The sequence below is a fragment of the Mus caroli genome, chromosome 11 (genome assembly GCF_900094665.2).
Source record: "Mus caroli chromosome 11, CAROLI_EIJ_v1.1, whole genome shotgun sequence".
NCBI lineage: Eukaryota > Metazoa > Chordata > Mammalia > Rodentia > Muridae > Mus > Mus caroli.
This window is the reverse complement of record NC_034580.1, coordinates 25,688,654-25,716,427: the sequence shown is the minus strand read 5'-3', so window position 1 is coordinate 25,716,427 and position 27,774 is coordinate 25,688,654. Positions and strand designations below refer to the sequence as shown.

At 43.9% G+C, this 27,774-nt stretch overlaps 1 protein-coding gene across 5 annotated transcripts in view; it reads left to right on the top strand.

Annotated features, from left to right (window-relative positions):
• Positions 1 to 22,817, top strand: part of Sptbn1 (spectrin beta, non-erythrocytic 1) — a 167,334-nt gene extending 144,517 nt beyond the window's left edge. For 4 of the 5 annotated variants that reach the window (XM_021176094.1, XM_029483162.1, XM_029483161.1 and 1 more), the window contains 16 exons: positions 526 to 750; positions 1,164 to 1,253; positions 1,419 to 1,700; positions 2,642 to 2,772; positions 3,695 to 3,899; positions 4,180 to 4,554; positions 7,266 to 7,510; positions 8,195 to 8,333; positions 9,296 to 9,380; positions 11,292 to 11,488; positions 12,241 to 12,350; positions 13,067 to 13,130; positions 17,540 to 17,778; positions 18,792 to 18,965; positions 20,548 to 20,590; positions 21,493 to 22,817. In XM_021176094.1, the coding sequence (XP_021031753.1) occupies positions 526 to 750; positions 1,164 to 1,253; positions 1,419 to 1,700; positions 2,642 to 2,772; positions 3,695 to 3,899; positions 4,180 to 4,554; positions 7,266 to 7,510; positions 8,195 to 8,333; positions 9,296 to 9,380; positions 11,292 to 11,488; positions 12,241 to 12,350; positions 13,067 to 13,130; positions 17,540 to 17,778; positions 18,792 to 18,965; positions 20,548 to 20,590; positions 21,493 to 21,711 (2,823 nt within the window). In that variant the 3' untranslated portion in view covers positions 21,712 to 22,817. Of the gene's footprint in view, positions 1 to 525; positions 751 to 1,163; positions 1,254 to 1,418; positions 1,701 to 2,641; positions 2,773 to 3,694; positions 3,900 to 4,179; positions 4,555 to 7,265; positions 7,511 to 8,194; positions 8,334 to 9,295; positions 9,381 to 11,291; positions 11,489 to 12,240; positions 12,351 to 13,066; positions 15,898 to 17,539; positions 17,779 to 18,791; positions 18,966 to 20,547; positions 20,591 to 21,492 lie in introns of those variants that run through there. The other variant, XM_021176096.2, reaches the window with a different exon arrangement.
• Positions 22,818 to 27,774: the final 4,957 nt, after the last annotated feature.

Sequence of the window (27,774 nt, the reverse complement as noted above, 5' to 3'; positions counted from 1 at the left end):
ACAGTTAGCCTCAGGTGCTGGTTGGTTCCAGGATTTGTGACGGGCTGTGCTATGTGGGTGTGGTAGCTCCTCAGTGAACACTTCTGTTTCCACCTTAGCTTGTTTCCTGCAGCGAGTGACTGTTGTGTTCCCTTATATCTACCATGATTCTAGTCAGATCTCTGGTTGAAGAAATAAAGATACTGTTTCTCACCAGAAAGAACTGGACCCTCAAAAGTGTTCTCCCTTCTGATAGCGAAACTGACTTCTATGTAGGCATAAGTAACGTTGTCTCCCTGTCTTTCTTTTCCCTGAGTTCCTGACTAAAGTTTAATGTTACTTCAAGCTTTAAAGTCCCCAGAGACGGAATGTTTTTAAACATCAGCTGGTAAGCTAGAGTACTCGCTGCTACTCCATTCCTTGGCCTCTTGGCTGTATAAGTTTGTATTTCTCAGTTTAGCCTTCCGCCTTAGCCAGTGCCAGAAACAGAGTTCCAAGCAGAGTCTCCGTGTGTCCTCTGGGTCTGATGCGCTCTCACTCCCTTAGATGCTGGAGAATCAGATGGAAGTTCGGAAGAAGGAGATCGAGGAACTGCAGAGCCAAGCCCAGGCGCTGAGTCAGGAGGGGAAGAGCACAGATGAGGTGGACAGCAAACGCCTTACTGTGCAGACCAAGTTCATGGAGCTTCTCGAGCCCTTGAGCGAGAGGAAGCATAACCTGCTAGCTTCCAAGGAGATCCATCAGTTCAACAGGGATGTGGAGGACGAAATCGTGAGTAGCCCGCGAGCAGCCTGAAGCGGGTGGTTGCATTTCTGTTGTGTCACCTCGGACTGTGTCATTGACCTAAGCCCTTATAGCCTACCTTCCATGTTGTGGTGCTCTGTCCCCTCACATGCACACATGCAAATGCACTCTCTTCTTTCTGGAAATCTAAAGACACACCAGGATTTTAATGCCACTAGAGTCGGATTTAAACTAACCACAGGGCTCACAGTGCGTCCAACACCAAGATGGAGTAAGTCTAGAAGCCCTGCCTCATGTCCAAGAGTATATATCCCGGCACCTTCTAAGGGAAGGCTAGACCTTCCTCCCCAGAGCTTCCCTCGCCCCTTACGCTCTTACTTGGGCCATTTCTTTGTTTTTCACATGGTTCTAACCTCTTCTTATTCTCAATTTTTTTCTAGCTGTGGGTTGGCGAGAGGATGCCTTTGGCAACTTCCACAGATCATGGCCATAACCTTCAAACTGTGCAGCTGTTAATAAAGAAAAACCAGGTAAGTGTTTCTACCAAGGCTAGCAGTGCCTGACAAATGACTGAATCCCAATGCAGATGAAGTGAGAGACTTTCAAAGGTTTGTGAGTTCTGCTTAGCACCAACATTTAAAAATAAGGACCAGGCCATGGCCATTTAGCAAATTGTTTTTGCCTCTTCTACACAGACCCTCCAGAAAGAAATCCAGGGACACCAGCCTCGTATTGATGACATCTTTGAGAGGAGTCAAAACATCATCACAGATAGCAGCAGCCTCAATGCCGAGGCTATCAGGCAGAGGCTCGCTGACCTGAAGCAGCTGTGGGGGCTCCTCATTGAGGAAACTGAGAAACGCCATAGACGGCTCGAGGAGGCGCACAAGGCGCAGCAGTACTACTTTGATGCAGCTGAAGCAGAGGCGTGGATGAGTGAACAGGAGTTGTACATGATGTCTGAGGAAAAGGCCAAGGTGAGAGATGCTTCCCAACTTCCCTGAGAGGAAGCCAGAGGAAGCCTCAGAAGAGTGCCCTACTCTGATCCTTTCATGCTAGCTACAGAGTGTCTTTATTCTACCTGCTGCCTGTAGATACTGAAAAGTAAAGAAAGACATCAAAAATCTGGCTGCTGTCTCCCTTGAAATAAAGGCTAAGTATGTAACACACATACAGGCCTAGAACTTAATATATAGCCCAGACTGGCTTCCAACTCATGATTTTCTTGCCTTAGGCTACCTACTAGGATTACAAGTAGATAGTACTATATCTAGCTAACTTAGATAGATAGATAGATAGATAGATAGATAGATAGATAGATGTTATATGTTTGTATATAAGTTTTATATAAATATTTATCTTCAAATATTTATATATATATATATACACACACACACATATACATACATACATACACACACATACACACACACTTTTTGCTTGTTTGAGATAGGGCTTCGCTAATGTAGCCCTGGCAGGGCTGGCCTTGAACTCACAGAGATCTACCTTCCTTGGCCTCCCAATTATTGAGATTACAGGCATGTTCTACCATCATTCATAAAATTGCCCAGGCTCTCCAACATACAAAATGGTTTTAAGACCATTAAAAGTACTTTAAGGCTATAGAATGCTGCTGTGCAGACACATAACTGACTGAGGTTTTTAACCAGCTGAAATATATTAAACTTACCAGGCTCCCCTCTACCTTACAGTGACCTTGGTCACACTACATATTCCCCTTTGCAGAGGCCTCTTGTTAGTCCCTGCTAATGCACTCAGCTGTGTCTTGTGTTCATGGCTATTTCATACTTTTTTTTCTTTCTGATGATCCTTCCTCTTGTCCCATCCCACAGTGCAGTTAATTTATCACCCCAAGCATAGAGTTTGGCTATGGTTTCATTGGTCTTTTTCTTTGCAGGATGAGCAGAGTGCTGTCTCTATGTTGAAAAAGCACCAGATTTTAGAACAAGCTGTTGAGGACTACGCAGAGACAGTACACCAGCTCTCCAAGACTAGCCGGGCGCTGGTGGCTGACAGCCATCCCGAAAGGTGAGTGGCACTTTGAGAATGAGGCCACCCAGGCTGTTGATTCCTCAGTGAAGGTGTATTACTTACCTGCCCCAAAATAAAATGGCACTGTTCATCATACAGCATGTCATTGACCTAAGAGCTTGTGTGTTCTGGGAAGGTAAAATTGTTACGCAGAAGTTGTTCCTGTGCGGTGATTATCCAGAAAACAGGGAAGACATGTGAGAGTGTGAGCTCTCTGGTCACCAGGCTGCTGTGGTAACGGAGAGAGAAGAGCTCCTATCAAGCTTTGTTGGGAGCCACCTTTTAGGACTCAGGAAGGAAAGGAATTGGTTTGAGTGTTTGTTTATCCAATGCAAGACAGGCTGGGAAACGTAAGGTCAGTGGCTCTGTTCTACATGAGGAGGCCCTTAAGGAGTTCATAACTAGATTCCCAAGAAAGAATAAGCTGCAACAAAGCCTTCTCCCTCTCCTATCATGAGATATAATTCTGGTGACAAATTCAAAGAAGTGGGATTCGATCTCATAGCCACACTGAAGAAACAAGAGCAGACAGAGCCAGCTCTGTAGCAAGGAAGGGCCTCAGCGCAGCAGGAAAGAGCAGCATAGGCCAGAGAAGAGCACTAGTGGACAGCCTGTGCCTTCTGGCAATAGAAGATGGTTCCAATATTTTGCATTAACTTTTAGCAGTGTGTGGGGGTAGGAGGGTCAGGGTGGCCTTTGCCTTAATTATTTTGTTTGGTTTCTCCATTCACTCTTCATCATTTGAAATGGAGGCTATTCAGGGTTCTGGGTTTTGTTTTTTTTTTTTTTTGACAAAATAGGTTAAATGGAAGCTTCTTTGGGGAAATTTTGTATTTAACCCTTATGTTATCTTCACTCTGTTGTGTGTGTTCAGAAGAAGACACACGAGATCCCTTCCTCACTGCTGGTTCTTTTCCAGTGAGCGTATTAGCATGCGGCAGTCAAAGGTCGACAAGCTGTATGCTGGCCTGAAGGACCTTGCTGAGGAGAGGAGAGGAAAACTTGATGAGAGGCACAGGCTGTTCCAGCTCAACAGAGAGGTAGATGACCTGGAACAGTGGATCGCTGAGAGGGAAGTGGTCGCAGGCTCCCATGAGTTGGGACAGGACTATGAGCATGTCACGGCAAGTACTGGGGGAAAGTGGGTGGTGGTGTGGAGAGCATTCCTAGGTTGTGAGGTCATGGGTGTGGTTTCAGCTTGGTGCTTTCATTGGGTATCTTTGTCATGGGTCGGCATTCCTCACCACAGACAGAATACTTAAGTACTGCAGATCTGTGGTTCTCAGGGCTTGAGTATCAGCTTGTACCTCCCACTTAGCAGTTTCTTTCCAGCAACATTCATGTGATGGAGTGTAAAAGCTCCACAGTGGTCTCAGTGATTTCTTTGTGTGCATCCCATTTCAGATGTTACAAGAACGGTTCCGGGAATTTGCTCGGGACACAGGAAACATTGGGCAAGAGCGTGTGGATACAGTTAATAGCATGGCAGATGACCTCATCAACTCTGGACATTCAGATGCTGCCACCATTGCTGAGTGGAAAGATGGTCTCAATGAAGCCTGGGCCGACCTCCTGGAGCTCATTGACACAAGAACACAGATTCTTGCTGCCTCGTATGAACTTCATAAGTTTTACCATGATGCCAAGGAGATCTTTGGCCGAATCCAGGACAAACACAAGAAACTCCCTGAGGAGCTTGGAAGAGATCAAAACACTGTGGAAACTTTACAGAGAATGCACACCACCTTTGAGCATGACATCCAAGCTCTGGGCACTCAGGTAGGTAGAGCTGCCCAGGGCAAGGGAGTCTCTTTATAGGGAATCTTTGTACATCTTGAACCTCTCTGTCTCTCTTGGCTCCTCAGAATGTACCTGAAATGATACTCAAACTAAACACAGGTGTGTGCACACATGCACATGCACACCCCACCCAGGAAAGCTTTGTAGTCTATACAGTTCTGAATTTGTCACACCTGCAAATAATGTTAGATGAACATGTTTAAATTAGGCAGATGTACATATAAGGCCTCAATACAAGTTAATGTTATGTTAATGTGACCATCCGGATCACTTTGAAAACAGTACCTCACTGTCTTCCACCAGCCATCTCAAAAGAGAAATCTACACTTTTTCATTTGAGCATTGTAGGTTTATTTTTCTGCATTGATTCCTCTTATTAATTCTTTCTGTTAGCATTCCAAGTGAGAAATCACATGTCATTTTGATAAATGTATTTATATTTTTTTCCATCATTCCCCTGTCCACCACTGCTTACCCCGTGTTCCCTGACCCCACTTTCCTTCCTTTTCTCGGGTGGTCCCAACTTCTGCCTAGTAGAGACTAAATCCTCCCATTTTGACATGGCAGATCTTCTAGCTCCAGCACTCTGTGAAGTGGCCTAGCACTAAAACAGCTTCGAGGATTTTGAGAACCAGGGAAACAGCGAGACTTCATAGTGTGTCCCATCTCTCCTTTGCCTTCTAATTCCTAGTTTCCTGAGTAGTCTTAGTTCTTGCAGTTGAAAAATGGTCATCTCTTCCCTCCAAATTGATGTTCCCAAAGAAGAAGCTGATTTTGCCTAATTTTCTTAATCCTGAGAAGGTCAGGAGTTCTACTGTTGCTTATGGAGAGCAAATGATCAGTACAGAGTCAGCAGAAGGCCAGATGGGGCATATTCTTGACTCTGTGGCTGTGTGGTTTCGACTGGATATGAATGCAGTCGTAGGATAAAGAATCCAGTGGCAAAGTGAATGGGCAGAGGCTGTATTCTAGTAAATACCCAACCCCCTCCCCACGACAAAAGGTCTAGACGTGGCCCAGACGGGTGCAGGTGAGTATCAACCTCACCATGCTCCGGTACTTAGGACTTACTCATCCTCTTGACTACCATTGTCTTTTGACTGCCATCTGGAGTCTTCACTCAGTTCTTGCCTTCTCTCTGGCTGTGAGTTAATTTACCTCTCTGTGCCTGGGTCTCCTGCTGCGTTGAGAAGTGAGATGATCCTTGTAAAACAGTTACATCTGTGAATGTGTCCCCGTTATCGGTTTTAACAAATGCTAAGGGAGGTTTTGAGAAGCCTAGAGACAGGTAAGAACTAGGTCCTTCCCCATTTACTTTTAAAACTATAGGATGCTTAGGACATAGAGTCATTCCCTGTTTTTTTCATTAAATACTTTTGCCTCATGAGACTGTTGAGGCTTAATTCCCACAGCCAAGAACCCAACCCAAGTCTGTTGGATTCCACCTACCTCACCATGTCACTGTAAAGTGATTAAGAGCCATAAAAAGAAGTGTGGCCCTCCTGCAGGCACTGACCCACCAATATCTTACAGAGGCAGTAATAATCTATGTGTGGCCAAGGTGGTTCTTAACTCTTGTGGGAGCTTTCATTGTGCTAGCTTCTCCCATCTTCTCACTGAGAGACCCTATTAAAAAAAATAATAATAAATAAACAGAAGCCCAAGAATTGACGACTTAGAAGACAAGGAGATTGATTTTCAAGTAATTTCCTACAGCTTGCTCCTGATGATCTGATTTACATACCTTAGCTGTAATTCAGAATTAGAGACAACGAAAATGGACACCCAAGGATAAGGTAGCCAGATGCAATGGTGGACACATTTAGTCCTTATACTTGGGAGGCAGAGGCAGATAAATCTCTGAGTTTGAGGCCAGCCTGGTTACATAGTGAGTTCCAGGACAGCCAGGGCTAGATAATGAGACCCTGTCTCAAAAAAAAAAAAAAAAAAAAAAAGAGAAGGAGGAGGAGAGAGAGAGGAGAGTATAAAATAGTCACTAGTTTTTTCTATGATGACAAACCTCCATCATTACCTAAAGTGATCGCCTGTTTTTCACCCTTTGACACAGAAGGTAGTGTTCAGCATACTGTCTGTACTTTTAATACAATACTTGGTGTGTTGTGGGGCATGCATGCCTCAGCAGTACATTTGTAGGTCAAATGACAGCTCTGTAGTAGTCCCCTCCTATCATTGTGTGTTCCAGTGTTCACCTGAAGTCATCAGGCTTATATGTTAAGTGCCTTTACCTATTTGTCAGCCCACCCACTCCCACTTATTTTTAAAAGTTAGGCTGGCCTGGAATACACTGTATAGCTGAGGATGATGATGATGGGGATTATAGGTGTGTGCCAGCACACCCAGCCAATCAAGGTATTTCTTACCTTGGAATGTCTCTAGCTGTGTCCCCACTCAGCTCTGTCTTCACACCCCAGGCTACAGGACTTCCCTATGTTCCTGTAGCATTTTATTTCTTTCATTGTTCGAACAGTACTTAATAACGGCATTCAGTAGGTTTGGGGTTTTGTGACTTGGCTCTACCAAGTGAAAAAAGAACGTATTAAGAGGCACAGATCCCGCAACCTATGGCTCCTTCCCATTGCCATTTATGGTGACACAGTAAGGAAGGGAAGGGGTGACAGTGGCAAGGCCACAGTAGTGAAACCTGGCTTTTCTCCCCTGTGGCTTTACAGGTGAGGCAGCTGCAGGAGGATGCAGCTCGCCTCCAGGCAGCCTATGCAGGGGACAAGGCTGATGACATCCAGAAGCGTGAGAATGAGGTCCTGGAAGCCTGGAAGTCCCTGCTGGATGCTTGTGAGGGTCGCAGGGTGCGGCTGGTAGACACAGGAGACAAGTTCCGCTTCTTCAGCATGGTGCGTGACCTCATGCTCTGGATGGAAGATGTCATCCGGCAGATCGAGGCCCAGGAGAAACCACGGTAAGGCTCCCTCCCGGCCACAGAGGTGTGGGTGTTCAGGGAAGAGCTCCACTGCTTCTGTTCTCTACCTCACACCGCTGCCATGGTGGTGCTCATTTCCTCTAGATTCTCACTCCCACACCCCCATGTTGCACACTCACCCCCACCTTCCCACTCAGGCATTTTGGAGTTATTTTTCTGTATCTTTGTTATATTAAAAGTCTCTGTGTCCATGCATATCACAAAGGTGATGTTCACCCTTGACATTTGTTTCAAGTGTCTGGAACCGAAATGATTAGTGTCTTCCCTTTAGTTTGGTTTCTTTCAAAGCAGTGATGATTTTAATAAATGAGTAGAGGCATCAACTTCCTGAGTGCTTTCCTTCACATCTGGCTTGGTGTTTCTTTGTGTCTCAACTGTTCCATCAGGCTGTTCTTTGTTGAACTGCCTTTGTGCCTTCTGGAAGGAGTGTCTGCCTGCATTGCATCTTGTATGCACTTAAAGATGCCTTTCTTTGAAAGTTACTGAGTTAGCCAGTCCTGAGTTAAGTGTTACTGAGCTTTAGTGATTTGGCCTGAGTTTGGGCTGCAAATAAGCCCTAAAAAAGACAATTAGGCTGTCAGTTTCCTTCAAATTACGAGTTTTAAAACCTACATGTTTATTTGAAAAGCTTCATCTCTCAAAGGTGATGTTACTTTCTTATAGGGATGTGTCATCTGTTGAACTGTTAATGAATAATCATCAAGGTATCAAAGCTGAAATTGATGCTCGTAATGACAGCTTTACAGCCTGCATTGAACTTGGGAAATCCCTGCTGGCACGGAAACACTATGCTTCTGAGGAGGTAGGATGCTTCTGAGGAGGTAGGATGCTGCTTTGCTTTGGGACCTGATGTGAACTCAGCCAGTGTTGGCATGTAAAAGGATTTTATTTTGCAACTGTGTCTTTGAAGCCTCCCACAATCTACAAGGATTGATTCCAGAAACTCTGTGAACACTAGAATCCATAGATGGTTAGATACCATATGTGAAATGACATAGGACTTATTCATAACTTTAGAACATCTCTGGACCCTGTGAAATACCTAACACAGGGTAAATTGCTGTTGTACTATAGTAAAGAATGACAAAAGCCAAGTCTACGTGTTCAGTGTAGTTGCAGTTTTTCTAATATTTTCATTCTATGTATTTGTGTGCTTGAGCACAGGACCTGCTTTAACAGGGCCTACAATACACGTGCAAGTGAGTACGCTTCTTTACATCATTTTGAAGCGTATTCTGTCTGCCTAGAAAAACTGTTACATACAACTGTAGACACAAAACTGGTAACTGTTTGTCCAGAGATAATTTTTGAGGGGTCCAGGTATAAAAACAGCCTGTGAACTCATCGGTGGATGGCTCTGGCTATCACTCAACTCTGCGTTGCATTTGGCTGATGGCTGCAGCTTTGGTCAGAACGGTGGCACTGATGTCCCTTTTGTAGCATCCTTCACAGGAATGGATGTCTCTCAGAAAAGCCAAGGCTTTGTCAGTATTACTGTTCTCTTCATAAACGTTACTGTTTCAGGAAGCCCCAGAGTCTATGGAAGTAGCACACAGTTTGCTACCTCAGCACAGGCAGCTTTGAATAGAACTCCCACCCCTTCTGGAAAACTAGCTGTGGTTTCTCTCCAGGCTCAAGACATGAAATAATACATTTAAGCTGATACTTAGCAGCTTAGGGGGAAATAAATTTTCTTGTACAAAGTGCTCATCCGGGACAGACACAAGGTTGCAATGTTTTATTAAGGCCCTTGTTTTTGTGCAGATCAAGGAAAAGTTACTGCAGCTGACGGAGAAAAGAAAAGAAATGATTGACAAGTGGGAAGACCGGTGGGAGTGGTTAAGACTGAGTAAGGACATGCGTTCTTCATTTGCTTTTCTGTTTTCTGTGTATCCATGGAAATATATGCGTATACAAGTCTGCTTTAATTAATGTTATACTATCACTTAATGATTCTGGAGTTTTAAATGTTTCTTTCTCAGTGTATTCATGCTGAATATTGTTTTTAAGAAGGCGGAAAGTGAGTTCCAGGACAGCCAGGGCTATACAGAGAAACCCTGTCTCGAAAAACCAAAAAAAAAAGAAGAAGAAGAAGAAGAAAAAGTTCTTGGGGCTGGCTAAAGAGATGGCTCAGCAGTTAGGAGCACTTACTGCTCTTCCAAAGGCCCTGAGTTTGGTTCCCAGCACCCAAGTCAGAGGCTCACCTCCTGCCCAGCTCCAGCTCCAGAGCATCTCAAAATCTCTAGCTTCTCTGTGCACCTGTACTCAGATGAGTGTATGTGCACATGCATGCACACAAAATAAAAGTATGCAGGGTGTAAGGGTGTACACCTTTAATCACTCGAGTCAGAGAAATACGGTTCTCTGTGACATCAAGGAATATGAAGAGAGTGTCTCTAAAAAACAAAAATAAAATAAATAATAAAAGTAATCACTTTCCCCCTTCCTCTGCCTCTCTCTTCCCCTCCCTCTCTCCCCTTTCTCCCCTCTCTCCTCCCTTTTCCCCCTCTCCCCCCTCTCCCCATCTTCTTCTCTTTCCCTCTTCCTCTCCCTTCCCTCTCTGTGTAATCCCAGTTTACCTGGAACTATGAGCCCTCACTGGATTTAAAATGTATTTAAGAATAGTACCTCATGGTTGACTTGAACATTAAAAGTAGTTCAATTCAAGCTTTTTTATTTTAATCTATATTATAACAAGCTGTGTTGATACTTTAGTCTCTGTTTTATATTCTAGCCTCATTCCTATATATTGTTAGACTCTTAGTAAAAACTAAAGTTGTGTAAAAAACCCAATTGGGCCCAGAGCCCTCTAATGTTCAATTTGGGGGCATTCTGTTACTGAGGATTTCATTTGCAGACTTTGAAAACTTTGGGGCAGTTTCATTCTGTGAGGCAAAATCTGTGTCATACCTGCTGTGAACTGGATACCAGGCTACAGTCTGGGTTACAGTGATGACTTGCCTGCTACCTACCTTGAAGAATTGACAGTTGCCTAGTTTCTTGTCAATTGATAAGTTGTGGGGTCCATTGTAATGTCAAAGTGAGATGGCTGGCCTGTTCCTGGCTCAGTGATAGTCCACACAGTAGGTTCTTATCCAACTGGCCCCAGACACTGCTGAGTGAGATGCTGAATGTGCGCTGGCAGTCTAGCTAAGCCAGGTTCTAATCCACTTCCTCATAACTGCATCAGGAGAAGAGCTTTTCCTCACATGGAGGACAAGGACCCTGTCTTCCCCCTTTGTTAGTATTCCTACCCTCTCAATCCCCCAAGAGAAAACTGGATTTCAACCTAATACAAGCTTCTAGGTGGCTTCCTGCCTCACCTACATAGTCTGGCATGAATAGGTTGTATGTCCTGTGAGTGCTCTGAGATCTGCTCTCTTAGAATTAGGGCAATATGACCAGAGTAAATTAGTAAATTATAGACCTGTATAGTCCACCTGAGAGCCACTGTCCACATACAAGTCTTGGAAAATAGAAATCATCTTAAATTTTTGTAGTATGTACTTACTTTTAAATTTAACTTGTATTCATATTTGGTAAACAGAAAAAAGTGTTGTGTTAAAATAGTATTTTTTTAATAAGTTAAATCAAAATCCAGTTAAAGTAATTACCCCTATTCTTGCGATGTTCTTGCCTGTGTGGCTCACTGTGTTTACATTTGATGGCATTTGGTGTCATAAATGATAAGATGGCTATGCTTAGGGCAGTGCCATCATGTGACCCTGTGACAGACACTCACTCTTGATACCCTCTGTAGTTTTGGAGGTCCATCAGTTCTCAAGGGATGCCAGTGTGGCAGAGGCTTGGCTGCTTGGACAGGAACCATACCTATCCAGCCGTGAAATTGGCCAGAGTGTAGACGAAGTGGAGAAGCTTATTAAGCGCCATGAGGCGTTTGAAAAGTCTGCAGCGACCTGGGATGAGAGATTCTCTGCTCTGGAAAGGCTGACAACGGTAAGTGTCTAAGCATGTCCGGCACAGGACTCCGCCTATTTTTGTGAATTTTAGGAATCACATGGACATCAGATCATATCTTGATCTTAGATTACTGTTAAATCATCTCCATTCCAGATCATGTCTCTCTCTGCCAGCCAAAGCTTTACTGCAGAGCTTGAGCACTGGTCTTTCTTCTTCCGAAACTTTTATTCTCATAGAAAATGGACTCTTGCTGTCAGTACTTCCGGGGTGGGGGAGGGGAGTATGACTGTGTATTAAAACAATTCTTTTACAATATATGATCTGCTCACGGACTGGATTTGTTTCAGGAAGACTACTCTGTGGCTTTAATTCTTTTTTCCCTGTTTCTCTACTACAATACAGATGGCTTCCTTGAACATTTTGTTCCATTTTGGTCCATGGTAGGTTTTTATTGAGACTTCATGGAAAGTCTGACTTAAATCTCCCAACAGCTTTTCCCTCTCAACAAAGTTAAGAAGATACAGAGTTAATTTTGAAATCTCTATTCCCAGAGGGAAATGAACCAGCCAAAGGGTTTTCCAGCAAGGGGTAGACAGCCGTCCATTCCCTACAGTTTTAGCTTGTAGCTATGGTGCTCATGGACATAATGCCATTGTATTTGGAGTAGTGTTGACCTTTGAGGTTGTCCAGTATGAACCATTGTAGAAAAAGTCTCCTGTGTTTCTAGAACGTTTTTCTAAAGCAGCAAAAGTCTTAGCCATGATAAACAGCAGGCTGTTCTCCTGTAGTTGGAGCTACTGGAAGTGCGCAGACAGCAAGAGGAAGAAGAAAGAAAGAGGCGGCCACCTTCTCCGGACCCAAACACGAAGGTTTCAGAGGAGGCTGAGTCCCAGCAATGGTGAGGCACTGGAAGCATAAGAGGCTAAAACTTAGGTGCTGTGGTGGCACACGCCTTTAACCCCAGCACTTGGGAGGCAGAGGCAGGCAGATTTCTGAGTTCGAGGCCAGCCTGGTCTACAAAGTGAGTTCCAGGACAGCCAGGGCTATACAGAGAAACCCTGTCTCGAACCACCTCCCCTCCAAAAAAAGAGGCTAAAACTTTGGTTATGGTGGCAAGTGAGATTATGGGGTATCTGTCTAAGTCTTGTAGAGCCAGGAACATATCCTTCCTGTTCAGTATCTCATCTATACTATTGAGAATCATGTAGCCATTGCCGAGTGACAGTTGAGAACAGTCACATGACAGAGTGAAATGCAGAGGAGGAGGACCACCAGAGCACAGAGACACATTTCTCTGGGTGACTGTCTGGATAGAAGCACCACTGAGATTTCAGGCCAGTGATTCTGTGTTAGGGAAGAACTGATTTCCTATTTGCAGAAGGCTATTGGTGGGTTGTAAGCTCCATGAAAATGTCTAAGGTGGATTTATAAGATAGGGGTGGTGACAGAGTGTTTCTGAAGGCTTAGGGACTGTCTAAAACACTTAGAAGTGCCAGATGTAACAGCATAACATTGTGTGGAAGAAGGTGTTCATGCTTGGTTTTTCCTTTTCTCTTCCCTTCTTTCTCTTCCCCTTCTATCTTTCCCTTCGCTTTTCCAATCTCACCCTTACAGGGATACTTCAAAAGGAGACCAAGTTTCCCAGAATGGTTTGCCGGCTGAGCAGGGATCTCCACGGGTTAGTTACCGCTCTCAAACGTACCAAAACTACAAAAACTTTAATAGCAGACGGACAGCCAGTGACCATTCATGGTCTGGAATGTGAAGTTCACTACCATTTGTCAAGAACCACTCTGTCCACATCCTTTGACCTTTTGGCTTCCACGTCACCCAGAGTGTTAAAATTTTTACTTAATTCATAGCTTTCCTTGATTTCATATTTGTTTGCATTTAATTTATGTTTGCCGCAAAGCAGCATACTTAATTTTTGTTTATTTATTGTGAGCTTTTTACTTTAAGATTTTACATGAGTAATCAAAATTAAATTATAGCATAATGAAATTAGACTCTTAACAGGTACGGCACACACAAGTTACACAGTACTCTGCTATAGGTACTGTGTTACTTACAAGTATTATTAACCTATTGGCTTCCATTGTATAGTAGTTTAGTAACTATGAAGACCGGTTTTGTAAGGAAGGAAACGTTTACTACTAAGGTTAGGCCTGCAGTTGTTCTGTAACATTCCATGGAGAATGCATTCATCAAACGGCCCGAAAGAAGCTAAATTGTGTTGGGAAGCTGGTTAAGTTTTAGGTGCAGGACCCCAAATGTTCTGAGACCTTTGGGGCCATTTATTACTTTGTACAAGCCCAATAATCCTCTCTTTTCTGCCAAGTCCTCAACCCAGAAATGTAGGCTTCTGTGTACCACACGGCACAGCCCACTGATTGCTGCCACCAGCTCTGTCTTGGTCAGTGTTACCACTGCCAGCACTGAGGAGGTGGCAGATGCCAGCAGCTCTTACCATCAGTCAGAGTCTTCAGGGTGTCAAGCTGTGTTCATTTTTTAGGCAAATAGAACAAAAGCCATTTTGGTTCATCCTGATCACTTGAATGATAGACTCAATGCCCTGTGCCTTGTAGGGAGCACCTGCAGAGGTGTCCTAGCCTTAGAGGGCTACTTCAGTGTCTCTACAGACAGAAACTCCTGTATCTCAAATGAATCTCTAAGTTCTCTAGTAAGGAGTCCTAAGGATGACATGTATTGGGCCACTAGCAGGGATTGAAAACATTTTAACAGAAATCCTTTTTCTTAGGAGTAAAAGCTGGTAAAAGGGGTGATTTCCTGGTTCTGATCAAAACCAGACCAAACCCTCATTGCAGCAAAGCCTTGCAAGACACTCCTTTGCTCATTTGCCATATTTAGATGTCTTAGTGGAGTCAGAGCCCTGTTTGGTATGTGTTTTTCATGAGCTAAGTCTAAATTGTCTTTTCATTTCATGATGCATTTTTTCTCTTTTGTCAGGATAACATCATATAGCATCTTGTTTGTTTTTCCTAATTTCTATGTACATACCTATCTACCTGTAACTGTAGATAGGTATCTAGATAGATACCAAGCTTCTTAAGCTCTGGGCTAGTGTGCATCATTATTGGGTCTCTGCCTTAAAACACATCCAAATTTATATTAGAAAAAAAAAAACTATATCTTTTTCTTTGGTCACTAGGATCCCCTGACCATGTCTTTATGGCCACAAATCATACTGTGTCACTGATCATATATATGTGTGTATGTGTGTGTATGTGTGTGTGTATATATATATACATATATATATATATAAAATGCCACACATGATCATACTTATATATGATGTTCCCATATATGTGCTGTGTGTTTAAGTTTTGTATCATCCAGACTGATAACCAAATTTTAAGGTTTTTTTTTTTTTTAACAGAGACAATACGCACATAAGCACATAAAACAGGAATGCTATGATACTGTTTAGCATTTGCTCTGCTGCCTATCTTTCTCTGTTTTTAATTGACAATTGGATTTTATTGGAAGAAGAAAAAGCAGTTTCATTATTTTGGATGATGATGCAGAGACTCATGCTAATGAACTCGAAAATGGTGTTGCTTCATGTACTTTGAAAACCAATCAGGTGTTTCCTGCGCTACTACTTGTCATGTTGCATTCATGTTCACATCCTGATTTCACTGCCTCAGATGTGCCTGGCCACAAAAGCACTCTGAACTAATTGCTAAAGAGAAGCAACAATATGTGTGTGTGGGGGGGTGTTGATCACATACATGTACCATCGTGTGATCATAGTACTGTGATTTGCTTTTGACGTCCGTCCTAGTGATGTGTGTTGTCTGCTGGCATGCTTGCAGCACATGTCCATTAAAGGTCATTTTGTTTATTTGTTGGCATGCTTACAACACATGTCCATTAAAGTTCATTTTGTCCTTTTATTTTCATTGTTTTCTTGGTTAGTGATTTCATTTGCATAAACATTAATTATCTCTGCATACTGGTGTGGGGTTTTCTCTTTCCTTCTAACTCCAAAGAAAAAAATTTTTGCTGCAGAGTTCCCATCAGAAGAGACTTCTTGTCTTCAACTACCTTGAAGTGTGACCAGCTCTGATAAATTATAGCCATTTCTAGATAAACTTCTGCCCACCCAGCCACTAGTAGTTTCCTCGTCAAAGCTGCAGCACTAAATTTTTTTTTACCTGGTGTCTGTATGTACTAACCCATGTTTCTCTCCACTCACACCGGCTCAGCCTTCCACACCAACTCACATGTGCTCCTTAGATGAGTTTCCTGAGATTCCACTAGAAGAGATTTGTCAACTGTAAGACCCCTCAACATTCTTTTGACTTGGGCTTTGATTACTTTCCCTCCTCCAAAATAGTGAAAAGGGAATCCAGGTATAGTGGGGATACTTGGCAATCCTCGCCACTGGCAGAAGCATTGGGAGTTTGAGCCCATCCTGGGCAACAAAGCAAGATAAAGCCAAGAGAGGAGGGGAAAGAGTGGTAGCCTGTTGCTCAGACCATGCCCGCAGGCTGCTGCTTTCACAGCCAGGCCAACTAAGCACTCTATCCCCTACCCCGTGTCTTTCTTCCCTGATAATCCATTTACCATATTGGCATGAGAATAGAGAATTTTAATCAGAAAAACAACCTTAAGATTGCATAGTCTCCAGTCAAACCCTAAACCTTGATGCTAATTATGCTAGTTTACCTAAGTTTATAATATCAAATGCTTCTACAAAGTTCTCATTACTATTTTTCCAGAAAATTAGCTTTATTTAAAATAAGCAGGCTCCATCAATCGAGATAAGACCTAAGCAAGAGAGTTGACAGATCTGAGTTTTGAAGTGGGAGTGGCCAGTCTACCGCTTATACTGCGAAGGTTGCTGCTAACTGGGTGTCACTCTGACTCTGGACAGCAGTGGTGGGGGACTATAGCTAATGACTGTGCCATTGATACTTCCATGTCTGTCTGTGTATGAGGGGTGCAGGTTGTCTGTAATCTACTAAAGCATCAGCCACACCCAGCTTTAGTAACTTGCTAATCCATGCCCTGGGTATATCAGCCAGGGGCTGCTACAGTTAATGGTACACAGTTGATGGTACACAGGCCGAAAACGATAATGAATCAAGACCCTACTACATTTCCAAAGCCGAAAAACCGTGTGGGTTACAATTTAAGTGAGCTTGGGAAGGAACGCTCCTGAAGACGTCTCCAGACTGAAGGGTCAAAGCCGCTGGAAGCCTGGCTGTCTCTGGGCTCCCGTCTCAGTGCAGCAAGGCACCGTGATCAACCACCCGTGATGGGGAAGGCCCTGGTTCAGTCTTTGTTTGGGGGTAAATAGCTGTGTGGTGTTGAGTGACTGTGATTGGCTTTTTCTTCAGCTCCTTTAACACAAACTACAACCCACTCACAATCAACTTGGGCAGATGTGGTTCAGTTGATGTTTGTGGACTTGCCTCATTCCTTCCAGCTCTTAAGTTCCAAAGTCTAACGGGGATGGTAGATGTGAAATGCATGACTGTTGTCCTAATTTCTGCATGTTGTTTATGGTGATCTGGAGAGGAGGAGGGGTGTGGGAGAAGAACTAGGGAGCCTCTTTCAGAAACCAACGGTGTTTACTTGTTGCATCTGGGGGAATGCTGTATAGTTCTGATAGGATTGTCTCTCCATCTGTTTGTGAATGCCCTTTTGCTTCAACTTCAGCCCTTCTGATGATGCCCTTGGATGTAAGGTGGCTGCTGTATAACGTCCACTCTCATACTTAATATGTCTGATTGTTTCCATTGTCTTTGTGTTTTAAAGTAACCGTAAGAGGAGATGATCTGAGTATGTTAGTGAGAATGGAGTAATCAGAGGAGTAGAGTGCAGTAAAACTCATACTGGCATTTCGCTTTTCTCATTTCCCCGCAAGTGGGTGGGCATTAATCCATTCCCACCTTCTAATGTCCTTGGTGTCCAGCTGGCTTTGCAGGGTGTGCACTGGTTTTACTGCACTGCCTCCATCTGTGCCAGGCATTTATACACAGCCACGTGTGCGAGTCAGAGCGTATGTGGTCCTCTCTTACTCTCGGGTTCTCTGAATGGCCCCTCTGCTGTCCCTAGATGGCAGGAACCATGGAAACGAGTGAAATGGTCAACGGTGCTGCTGAGCAGAGGACAAGCTCCAAAGAGTCCAGTCCTGTTCCCTCTCCCACCTCGGACCGAAAGGCCAAATCTGCACTTCCAGCCCAGAGTGCTGCCACCCTGCCAGCCAGGACCCTGGAGACGCCCGCTGCCCAGATGGAAGGCTTCCTCAATCGGAAGCATGAGTGGGAGGCCCACAATAAGAAAGCCTCGAGCAGGTAAAGGCAGCACGTGAGGAAAGTGGGGAGGGAAATCACCCGTGGGAAGGTGGCCCAGGGTCTCGCAGGATTGGCATTCAGAAGGTCAGAGCTTGTCATTCTTGTGTGAACAGTGTGTTGAGAATCGGAGTGAGAGTGACACTAAGCTCAGGAGATGTAGCGGGCAGGAATCACAGGAGTGGCCTGAGGCTTGTCCTGAGGAGGAGCTCATTAGAGCAAAGTTGAACAGTCTGCTGAAGTGAAGTGACCTCATTGTAGGGTTCCTAGTAGGATCCGACTTTCCCAGGTACTCACTTCTCCATATGAGTCTTGAGATGACCGTCTCCCACCAGTCTCTAAGTTTATTATTTAGCTGATGAGATAGTAGTGGCTCTGAGAGGTTGTAAAAAAGCATACTTTTTTAGACATCTAGTAAATAGTAAAACTGAGATGAAAACCACATCTAATTCCAAAGCTCGTACACTTAGCTGGTCTACCATATGTCTAGATTACTGTACATGTGGAGTGTCTACTGTACAAAGGACGTGTGTCTGTGTTGGATAAGGTTACAGTCTGATGTTCTCATTAAGTTATCATATACTGACAGTTTGCCCCTTGGGTATTGTTGGCACACACCTGAGTGTAGCTCCCCAAAGGGATACCATAAATACCAATGGCCCTGGATCTACCCTCTTGTCAGTAGCTGAACCACAGAAAGAATGTCACTAAGTCTGGGGGAGATTGTGCTTGAGAATAAGGAGCCTTGTCTGTGTTCCTGAACATGAGTGAAAAGCTTCAAAGGCAGCGTGTGATAGAAGGGACAGCAGCTCACATGTTCTCTGATGCAGAGCTGTATCCCTCCCCAGCTGCGCCTCAGGCATATGCGCTGTTCCAAAGAGGTTGGGGTCAGGGCTAATATTTGGTATAGGTTCAGTTTAGAGAGGCTTTGAATAAGGGGTAGCCTGTTTGTGACGATCTTTCAGCAAAGGTGATTGCAGAGCCTTAATACTTCTTTCTCTGCTCTACCCGCTCAGGTCCTGGCACAATGTATATTGTGTCATAAATAACCAAGAAATGGGCTTCTATAAAGATGCCAAGAGTGCTGCTTCTGGCATCCCCTACCACAGTGAGGTCCCTGTGAGTTTGAAAGAGGCCATCTGCGAAGTGGCCCTTGATTACAAGAAGAAGAAGCACGTGTTCAAGCTAAGGTAAGAGATTTCAAGCTCATGGCTGTCTGGGTGTGTTCATCTCACACACCCAGGTTGGCTTTCCCACTAAGGTACTGTGATGGCCATGCCTCCTCCTACCATTCTCAGTCCCTAAGAAAGTGAATATCCAGTCTGCATACAGCCTACTGAGACTTGCTGGATTAATTCTGAGGAACCAAGGTCACTCTTCCCTGGGCCTGGTTGTGCACCTGGACCCAGAGGAAAAGGAGCCTTCATTTCATGACTTGGAACACACTGTTCCCTGACACTGCTGTGGGCCATAATTGTCACAGTATATAATGGGAGCTTTAAAGTCCCATTTTGAGTCCTTCTGGCTTATGCAGACTAAGGAATCACCGTGTTTGCTTCAGATAGGTACTGTGAGCCATCCTAGAGCCTGAGGAGACAAACAGGAAGTACTTGGGTGGGACAGGCCATCCTCCTGAACGACACCCCCTCACACCACATCCACACGCATGCTCCTTGTGTTTGGATATAGGCAAACCATCTCATTTCTCAAAGTGTAAAAAGATAAGGCAAGGGGGTGAGAATGTGCTCAGTGGTAACGGTTCCTGCTGCCAAGCCTGATTATACAGCTTTCCTTCTCAGAACCCACATGGTGGAAAGGGAGGGCAAAGGAGGAAAGGAAAGGCCCTCTTGCAGGTTGTCTTTTTGACATTCACGAGTGTGCATACATACGTATATTTTCAGAATACATTTTGTCATGAGAGTCCCAGATAACTTGACCTCTTAACTGTTCCATCTTAGCACCCCCTCCATGGACCTCAGAGTCAGTTCCTACTGCTGCACCCATAGTACCAGACATCACAGTGACACACTGATGGCATCCTGGGTGTGGCTGCTCTCATTTCCATAAGAAAAATCTAGAGGCCTTTTTTTTCTTGTCAGTTGGGTAACTCTAGAATTTGCAGATGTGGATGACACAAACTCAGAAGCAAGAATTTCAAGAGTACTCACCTTTTTTGAAGTTTTCTCTTGAATTCATTTCTGGTCAGAAATTAAGAATCCAAGTGGTATTATCCATAACAAAGCCAAACCTTCCAGAGGTTGAATTTTTTTTGATCCTTCTGTTGGATTAAAGCACCAGATTGCCTGTGTATATTGGATTTATCTGGTGAATATGTGACTTCATAATGACCAGGGGCCATTGTCGGGCCAGTGCACATCTCCAGGCCTGGTCATCAACCCATGGAGAGCTCTATTGACATCTCTGAGGTAAACCCACGGCCTGCTTGTGACCCACCCTAGATAAGTGGATTATGGGGTTTTGTTTGGTTGGTTGGTTTGGTTTGGGTTTGTTTTGTTTTGTTTTGTTTTGTTTTGTTTGTTCTGTTTTGTTTTTTGAGACAAAGTTCCTCTGTGCCTGGCTATTTTGGAAATCAAGCTATAGACCAGACTTGCCTCAAACTCACAGAGATCCACCTACCTCTGCCTCCTGAGTACTGAAATTAAAGATGTACACCACCACACCTGGCCTGTATTTTTAATTTATATTTTTTAACTTTCTAATATGAAATTGTTACCTACATAATTATAAAATGTAATTTTCTTGAAATTACAGACTAAGTGATGGAAACGAGTACCTCTTCCAAGCCAAAGATGATGTAAGTTACTACTGGGTTTTGTTTTCTCAGATACCAAAGTTCATGGAAGTATTTGTAAGGTGTTCAACTGCCTGGTCTTCATAGCCACCAACACTAGGCTAAAAGAAGCAAATATCATCTTGTCCCTCATTGAAGGAAGGAAACTAGAGCAACATCCACTAGATTCACTGGAAACTAGGAGCAAGGAAGGCCCTTGCCTGCTGCTTCTTAGAGCAAGGCACATGGAGGTGGCCCAAGTCTGAGTATATGTCCTGATGCCCAGTCTAAAGCCTCTACACTGTACTCCATCACCATTAGCCTCACCTCCTTGGAGAAGAGAGGGTCACCTCAGTGATCATAACATGTGCAACAATTTACATTTTAAAAGGCCCCTTCCATCATGAGAGGTAACTCTGGAAAAGGGCATGGGGATATGTAAGATGGCTTAGTTGGTAAAGGGCCTGCCATCAAGTCTGATGACTTGAGTTTGATCCCCAGGACATACTTTATATAAAGAGAAAAATCAACTCTGAAAAATTGTCTTCTGATGGGCATGAACTTATATGTACACACACACACACACACACACATGAAAACTTTTTTTTTACTTAGGGAGGAAGAGCACTTTCTAGAATGAGAGTGATATCTCACAGCCTTAGTCTAGTCTTCTAGCTCTTGTAGGTATGTAGGACTACATCCCAGAGTAATGGCCTGCAGGTGCAGAGCAGTGGGCCCATCTGAGGGGCTAAGCCATATCCTCTCTGGTATTGAGAATGTAGATAAGCATTTAAGGACAATGACCCTAGAGGCACTGCTGCTGAGCCTTCTAGCTGTCAGGCTTGGATCGTCATAGAGGTAAGACCAAACTCCTCATGCCCACCCCTCTTGACCAAGTCTTAACCTGTGTCTCTTCCTCTATCTAGGAGGAAATGAACACATGGATTCAGGCTATCTCCTCTGCCATCTCCTCTGACAAACACGACACATCTGCCAGCACCCAGAGTACGCCAGCATCCAGTCGGGCGCAGACCTTACCCACCAGCGTCGTCACCATCACCAGCGAGTCCAGTCCTGGCAAGAGGGAGAAGGATAAAGAGAAAGACAAAGAGAAGAGGTTCAGCCTTTTTGGCAAGAAGAAGTGAACTTCCCTGTTGTCCCGCCCTTCTCTTACCTTTAGTAAGAGTCCAGCATGCAAGTTCCGACCAACACATTACTCTGTGCCTAATGTTCCTCCATGTAGTTGATTTTTTTCTTTTCTTTTTTTTTTTTTTTATTTTTGAAATAAATTTTTTAATTTATAGAGTATTTCTGAGGGGTGGGGGAAACATACCTAAACACTTTATCTCCAAGTTAAAAAAGTTTGAGGTACAGAGGGAAGGCCAGATTTTTTTAATGAAATTATATAGATTAGATCTCAGTATTTAAACTGTTCCTCAATTTTGTGAGGCTGTGTTGGAAATAACCCGCCTCTGATGCTGTTGGTATGCAAGGCAGTGGTGCTTACACAATATTTCCTGTGCTCTCCAGAGACGATGGACCGATTTCCTGACACTACTCTCCCTTCACTTCCGTGGTTACCCTGAGTCTTGACTTACAAATGCCCACGATGGGTGTAGCCTTTATTAAACAGATCATGTATTCTGATCTCTTGCTGCAGCCACAGTGCAGCTCCATGTAAACCTACAGGCCAAACCATTTGTATCCGGCATCACTTACTAACACACAACATGTGGCTTTTCTGCATCAATTGCTGTGACAGTTCAGAATGTTGGTATACAAGAAAGAATAGAAAATTGATAAGGTTTTAAATAATCTGTAATTTCAGTCTCTTTTTTTTCTGAAATACATTATATTGTATGTTTGAGATAATTCTAGTACAAAGTATAATAAACTAGATGTATAATAAACCCTTTAAATCATTGCTAAGTGTATAAGTGGAACTGAAGCATTTACTGGACAAAGTAATGTTACTCTAATGGTTACTTGCTTGTGCGTGGCCACACTGTTATAATTTGCTTCATTACCTTGCTATTTGATACATAGTGTGCATTTCTCTGTCACTGTAACTATTGTAATGACAAATTTTCATCTTACTGCACAATCAAAATGGCATCTATAGTAATGACCTCCAGAGTCTGAGCTTGGACAGAGAGTGGGCGCTCAGGCCTGGTGCTCCATCATACGACCTGTACCTCTCAACTTTTGCCCTGTTAAATATATGCTATGTCATTAAATGCTTTTAAATCTAGCCTGTGACTAGCCGGTGTTTTTCCTTTTCCTGACCAAGCATGCCTAATAGGGAATTTGCAAAGTGTGTTAGTGTGTGTGTGTGTGTGTGTGTGTATCTTGACTTTGGAAGCTGTAACAAATGAAGAATGAATAGGCGTGGTGAATGGTGATACTTTTCATGTTTTATAGCCTTAAGACCTGCACAAGGAGAGGCAAATGTTTCATGAAAAAGAACAAGGGATAATAATAAATACTATAGACAAAGGAAGGCTGTCTTCCCTTACAGAACAAAAGCCATTCTTAGTACTATGCAAAAACTGGACATGGCTATGGTAGTGTTCATTGAGTCTTCCTCAATGTCAAGTTTGCCACAGGGCTTCCCAGTGCTTAGGACTTCTGAGGTGGACAGCCAGAGGCTATCTTGGTTGTGGTGTCTTTCAAATCTAGCAGTCAAGGTTTACTGGTCAAGGCCTCAGGAAGAAGCACTAGGCAAAGGTGGTTCTGCACTCAGGACCTTGCTGAGCCCTGGTTTATTGTGTCCCTGTCCCCACACACCCTGGAGGGTGGATGGATATGATGGGGCCATAGAGGCAAAAGGCTTGTGAAAGTTTCCATTTGGCCTTCACTTCTCCCTTTGAGAATTGGTTACACTTTGGAGACCCACTGTATCTCAAGTGGGAATGGAGGCAGAGGAATGCTAGCAGGTTCCTGAAACCAATTCTTTTAAAAGGCCATTTCATCTTACCCAGACACAAAAACTTTCTCTTTGGGGTGTCTGGGTAGGAGGGAGATTTCCACAAGGCACTGAAGCCAAATCCTAGCACATACAGTTCATTTCCCAGGAGCATTTGCTCAAGAGTGGAGTTGCCATTTTAGATTGTTTTAGTGAATTACTTCTTTTATTCCCCAAGCATAATTTTCTGAGGGAAATCTGTTGCTCACTGTTTTAAATCTCCCACCCAGAGTCTTCATCTAAGGTAGTGGTTCTCGACCTCTGGGTCAAGAAGTGAGATACGCATATCAGATACTTTTGATTAATAACAGCAAAATTGGCCGGGCGGTGGTGGCGCACGCCTTTAATCCCAGCACTTGGGAGGCAGAGGCAGGCGGATTTCTGAGTTCGAGGCCAGCCTGGTCTACAAAGTGAGTTCCAGGACAGCCAGGGCTATACAGAGAAACCCTGTCTCGAAAAACCAAAAAAAAAAAAAAAATAACAGCAAAATTACAGTAATGAAGTAGCAACAAAATAATGTTAGGGTTGGGGTCCCTACAACATGAGAAACTATGTTAAAGGGCCACAGCATTAGGAGTGCTGAGAATTTAATATAAGAATGGCTTAGATTCTAAGGGCACTGTCCTATCCACTTAATGAAGATGGCATAAAGAGTGGATGTGGATTGAAGCCAGTACTTTGTGCACAAATCGGGTGCTTTCTGGCTGCCAGCTGTTAAACGTCCCTGCCACGTCTTTCCTTTTTGGTTATGGCCTTGCTCCTGTGCACATGTGATCATTTTATCTTAGTTTACATCTTACCTTCTGCTCTTTAAGACCAGGATGGTTAAACTAGGATTCCTACCAGCGCCATGTCAAATATCCCCCATTACTTCTGCCAAGCACCCTCTATGTGCCAGCCACTCCAGGAAACAGTGCTCAGGGGTATAAGTGCCACACTCCTTGCTATGTGCTCCAGCTTCTCTTGACCTCAGGAGGGATAACTCAAGTTCTGTCTACCTGGTAGTACTTTGCTTTTGAACACATTTGCTAGCATACTTAAGCCGTCCTCTGGCTGTCCTGGAACTCACTCTGTAGTCCAGGCTGCCCTCAAACTTAGAGATCTGCCTGCCTCTGCTTCCCAAGTAGCATTGTAGATCCTAATATTCCCCCTGTATTTTCCAACCACAACTGACTTGGGAGAGAAGACATTGGTTACTAAATAGGAAGGGCTTCAAGGGGCCCTGTTCTTATTGCTCTTAAGGTGCAATCTGCAAAGCTCCCTGCTCCAGAAGTTGATAGAAGAATACTTCAGATATACCTATAGATCAACAGCTAAAAGCTGATGTGGGGTGGTACACATTTCCATGTCAAGCTGCAGAGACAGCTGAACAGTTAAGAGCACTTGGCTGTACTTGCAGAGGACCCAGGTTGGGTTCCCAGCACCCACACCTCTGGCTTCTCAGATCCAGCTGTAGCTATAATTCCAGGAGATGGAACACTGTTTTCTGGTTTCCAAAGGCACCAGGCATACATGTGGTGCACATACATAAATGCTGGCATACACACATACACATAAATCTTTTAAGTTTACACCTTAGCAAAATCCCCGTCTTAGTTAATGTTTTCTTGCTGTGAAGAGCCACCATGACCACAACAACTCTTATAAAGGAAAACATTTAATTGGAGGTGGCTTACAGTTTCAGAGGTTTAGTCTGTTATTGTTCGTCATTGCAGGAAACATGATGGCATGCAGGTAGACATGGTGCTAGAGGATGAGTTGAGAGGGTGTTTTTGTTTTGTTTTAAAATTATGTATGTAATGTTCTGCCTACCTGTATGCCCACATGCCAGAAGAGGTTACCAGATCTCATTATGAGCCACCATGTGGTTGCTGGGAATTGAACTCAGGATCTGCAGAAGAACACCCAATGTTCCTAACCTCTGAGCCCGGGAGTTGAGAGTTCTACATCTTGATCCACAGGACTGCCACACTGGGCATAGCTTAAGTGTAGGAGACTTCAAAGCTTGCCCTCACAGTGACACATATCCTCCAAGTCCACACCTCCTAAGAGTGCCACTTCTTTTCAGACAAGCATTCAAACACAGTGGGGGCCGTTCCTATTCAAATCGCCACACCTGCCAAAGGATCAGCAAGAAAAACACTAGGCAGGAAGAGCCTAGAGTTAAGAATAGAGAAGAATCTTGCTTGCTTGTTTGACCTGTGCCTGCTCCTTGGTGTGCTCTGTTCATTGTGTTTCAGCAGAGATGGGCTGGACAGTGGCAATGTTGGGCCACTAGAAGCAAGTTTGGAAATAAGGTCTTCCAAAAAAAGGCTGGAAGGAGGCAGAATGTCCTACATTCCTCGGGAGGGGAAGGATTTAAATTTGGGAATAGGACCTGTTCACTTAAGACATTTAACATGGTTGGAAGGGAGAAGGAAGAAGAGCCCTGATACTGTTCTTGGGTTCAAGAGCGGGAGGGCCCCTAGCACTCAAAGCCCAACCAAGAGAAGTGCCATTGCCACTTTGGCTGTAACCAGCATTTACAAGTCTTAGCTGATAGTGCATGTATGAGGTGCTCCCCTTAGCCTTGTTACCTCATTCATGTGACCTCAGAGTGATGCTACAGTCACTGAGGTATTGCTACTAAGAGCAGAAGTGTCACCACAAAGGGAAGACACCAATGCCAGAGCCGGTGGGCCAAGACCCATAGATGGTGTCTGAAGCTTCAACAAGGCCTTCCTGACCTTACGACTGTATGTCTTACAGCCTCATCTTCACTCATCTGTGTTATGTCTAGATCTTGGAAGGAGGATGTTTGTCCGGTTTCTCTTTGGTGTAGGCCTAGCCTTTGTGGATATAGAGTTGAACATGAGCTTACTATCCAGAAGAAAGAAGTGCTTTGCTAAGAAATGAGGAGCTGGAGCAGAATCAAGCATGCAAGAACAACCCTTAGGCCAGTCAGCCGGTGATATGATCTGGAGCTGAGCAACTGGTTCTACTTGTTTCCTCTCTTTGTTCTTAGATAGTGACTTTATCTTGCTAATAATAACAGGTAACATTGGCTATGATGTCATGCCAAGCAAAGAGCTGAGTTTGTGAGTTATGTTATCTGCAACTGTGATAACATCTCGACTGCATAGGGAAGTGCATACTGTTTACCATTTGTGCTTAGACAAATAATTCTAGGGACTGGAATTCTGACACCCTCTCCAGCACTCACTCTCACTCTGTACCCTCTGCATTCCTTCCTGCTCCTCTGAGCTGGGAAACAATGGCCTTGAAAATGCCAGCAAAGGAGAAGCTAAGGGTGACCTACCACCATCCTGAGGGCAGACGATCTTGGAAAGGGATATGAGATGGTTGACATCTGGAATTGGTTCTCATTGGTTTACGTTTTAAGCTGTTTGTGGCACTGTTTTTGAGGGTTTTCAAGCCTGGCTGGGGGAATTAGATCTCTGGGGTCTTTGGAAGTCAGAACTGCTGCTCTGGTTTCTACCCATTCTTGTTTCCTAGTCTCAGTGAATATTCAATAGCCTAACACTCCTGCCACAATGGACTAAAACTACTGAAACCATGAGGCAAATTAAATTTTCCTACCTTGTTTCTGTTAGACATTGATGTCACAGCTGCAGGGGAAATGTCTAATACAGACCACAGAAGCGCTGCTATGTTCACTCAACAGCTGTACAAACCCAGACTGATTGATTGATCGATCGATCGATCTTTTTGTAGGTAGAAACTCCTAGACAATCTTCCTGCCTCTGCCTAGGCCAAACCTAGGTTCCTGTGTGTGGTGTGGTATGTGGTTCTATGCAGATGCATAGGTATGCAAGTATGTGGTGGCCCAAAGACAACCTCAGATACTGTCATTTAGAACTCTTCACCAGCCAGCAAGGGCCCTTTGTCATACCATTACTTTATTTTTTCCTTCCCTGAATTATCAGAACTACAGGTGAATTTTAAATATTAAGACATCTGATATTCCCAGAAAATCTAAATGAGAAATCGCATCAGGAACTGTGGTAGAAACCATGGAGAAATGCTACTTCCTGGTTTGCTCTTCCTGGCTTCCTCAGTTTGGTTTCCTATATACCTCAGGACCAGGCACAGCACGGCCCATGTGAGATGGACCCTTTCAAAGCAATCAGGAAACACCACCACAGGCTTGCCCACAAGACAATCTGAGGATTCCTATTCTCAGATCCCTCTAGCTTGTATCAAGTTGACAAAATCTAATCAGGACACAGCACTTCCTTTCGTT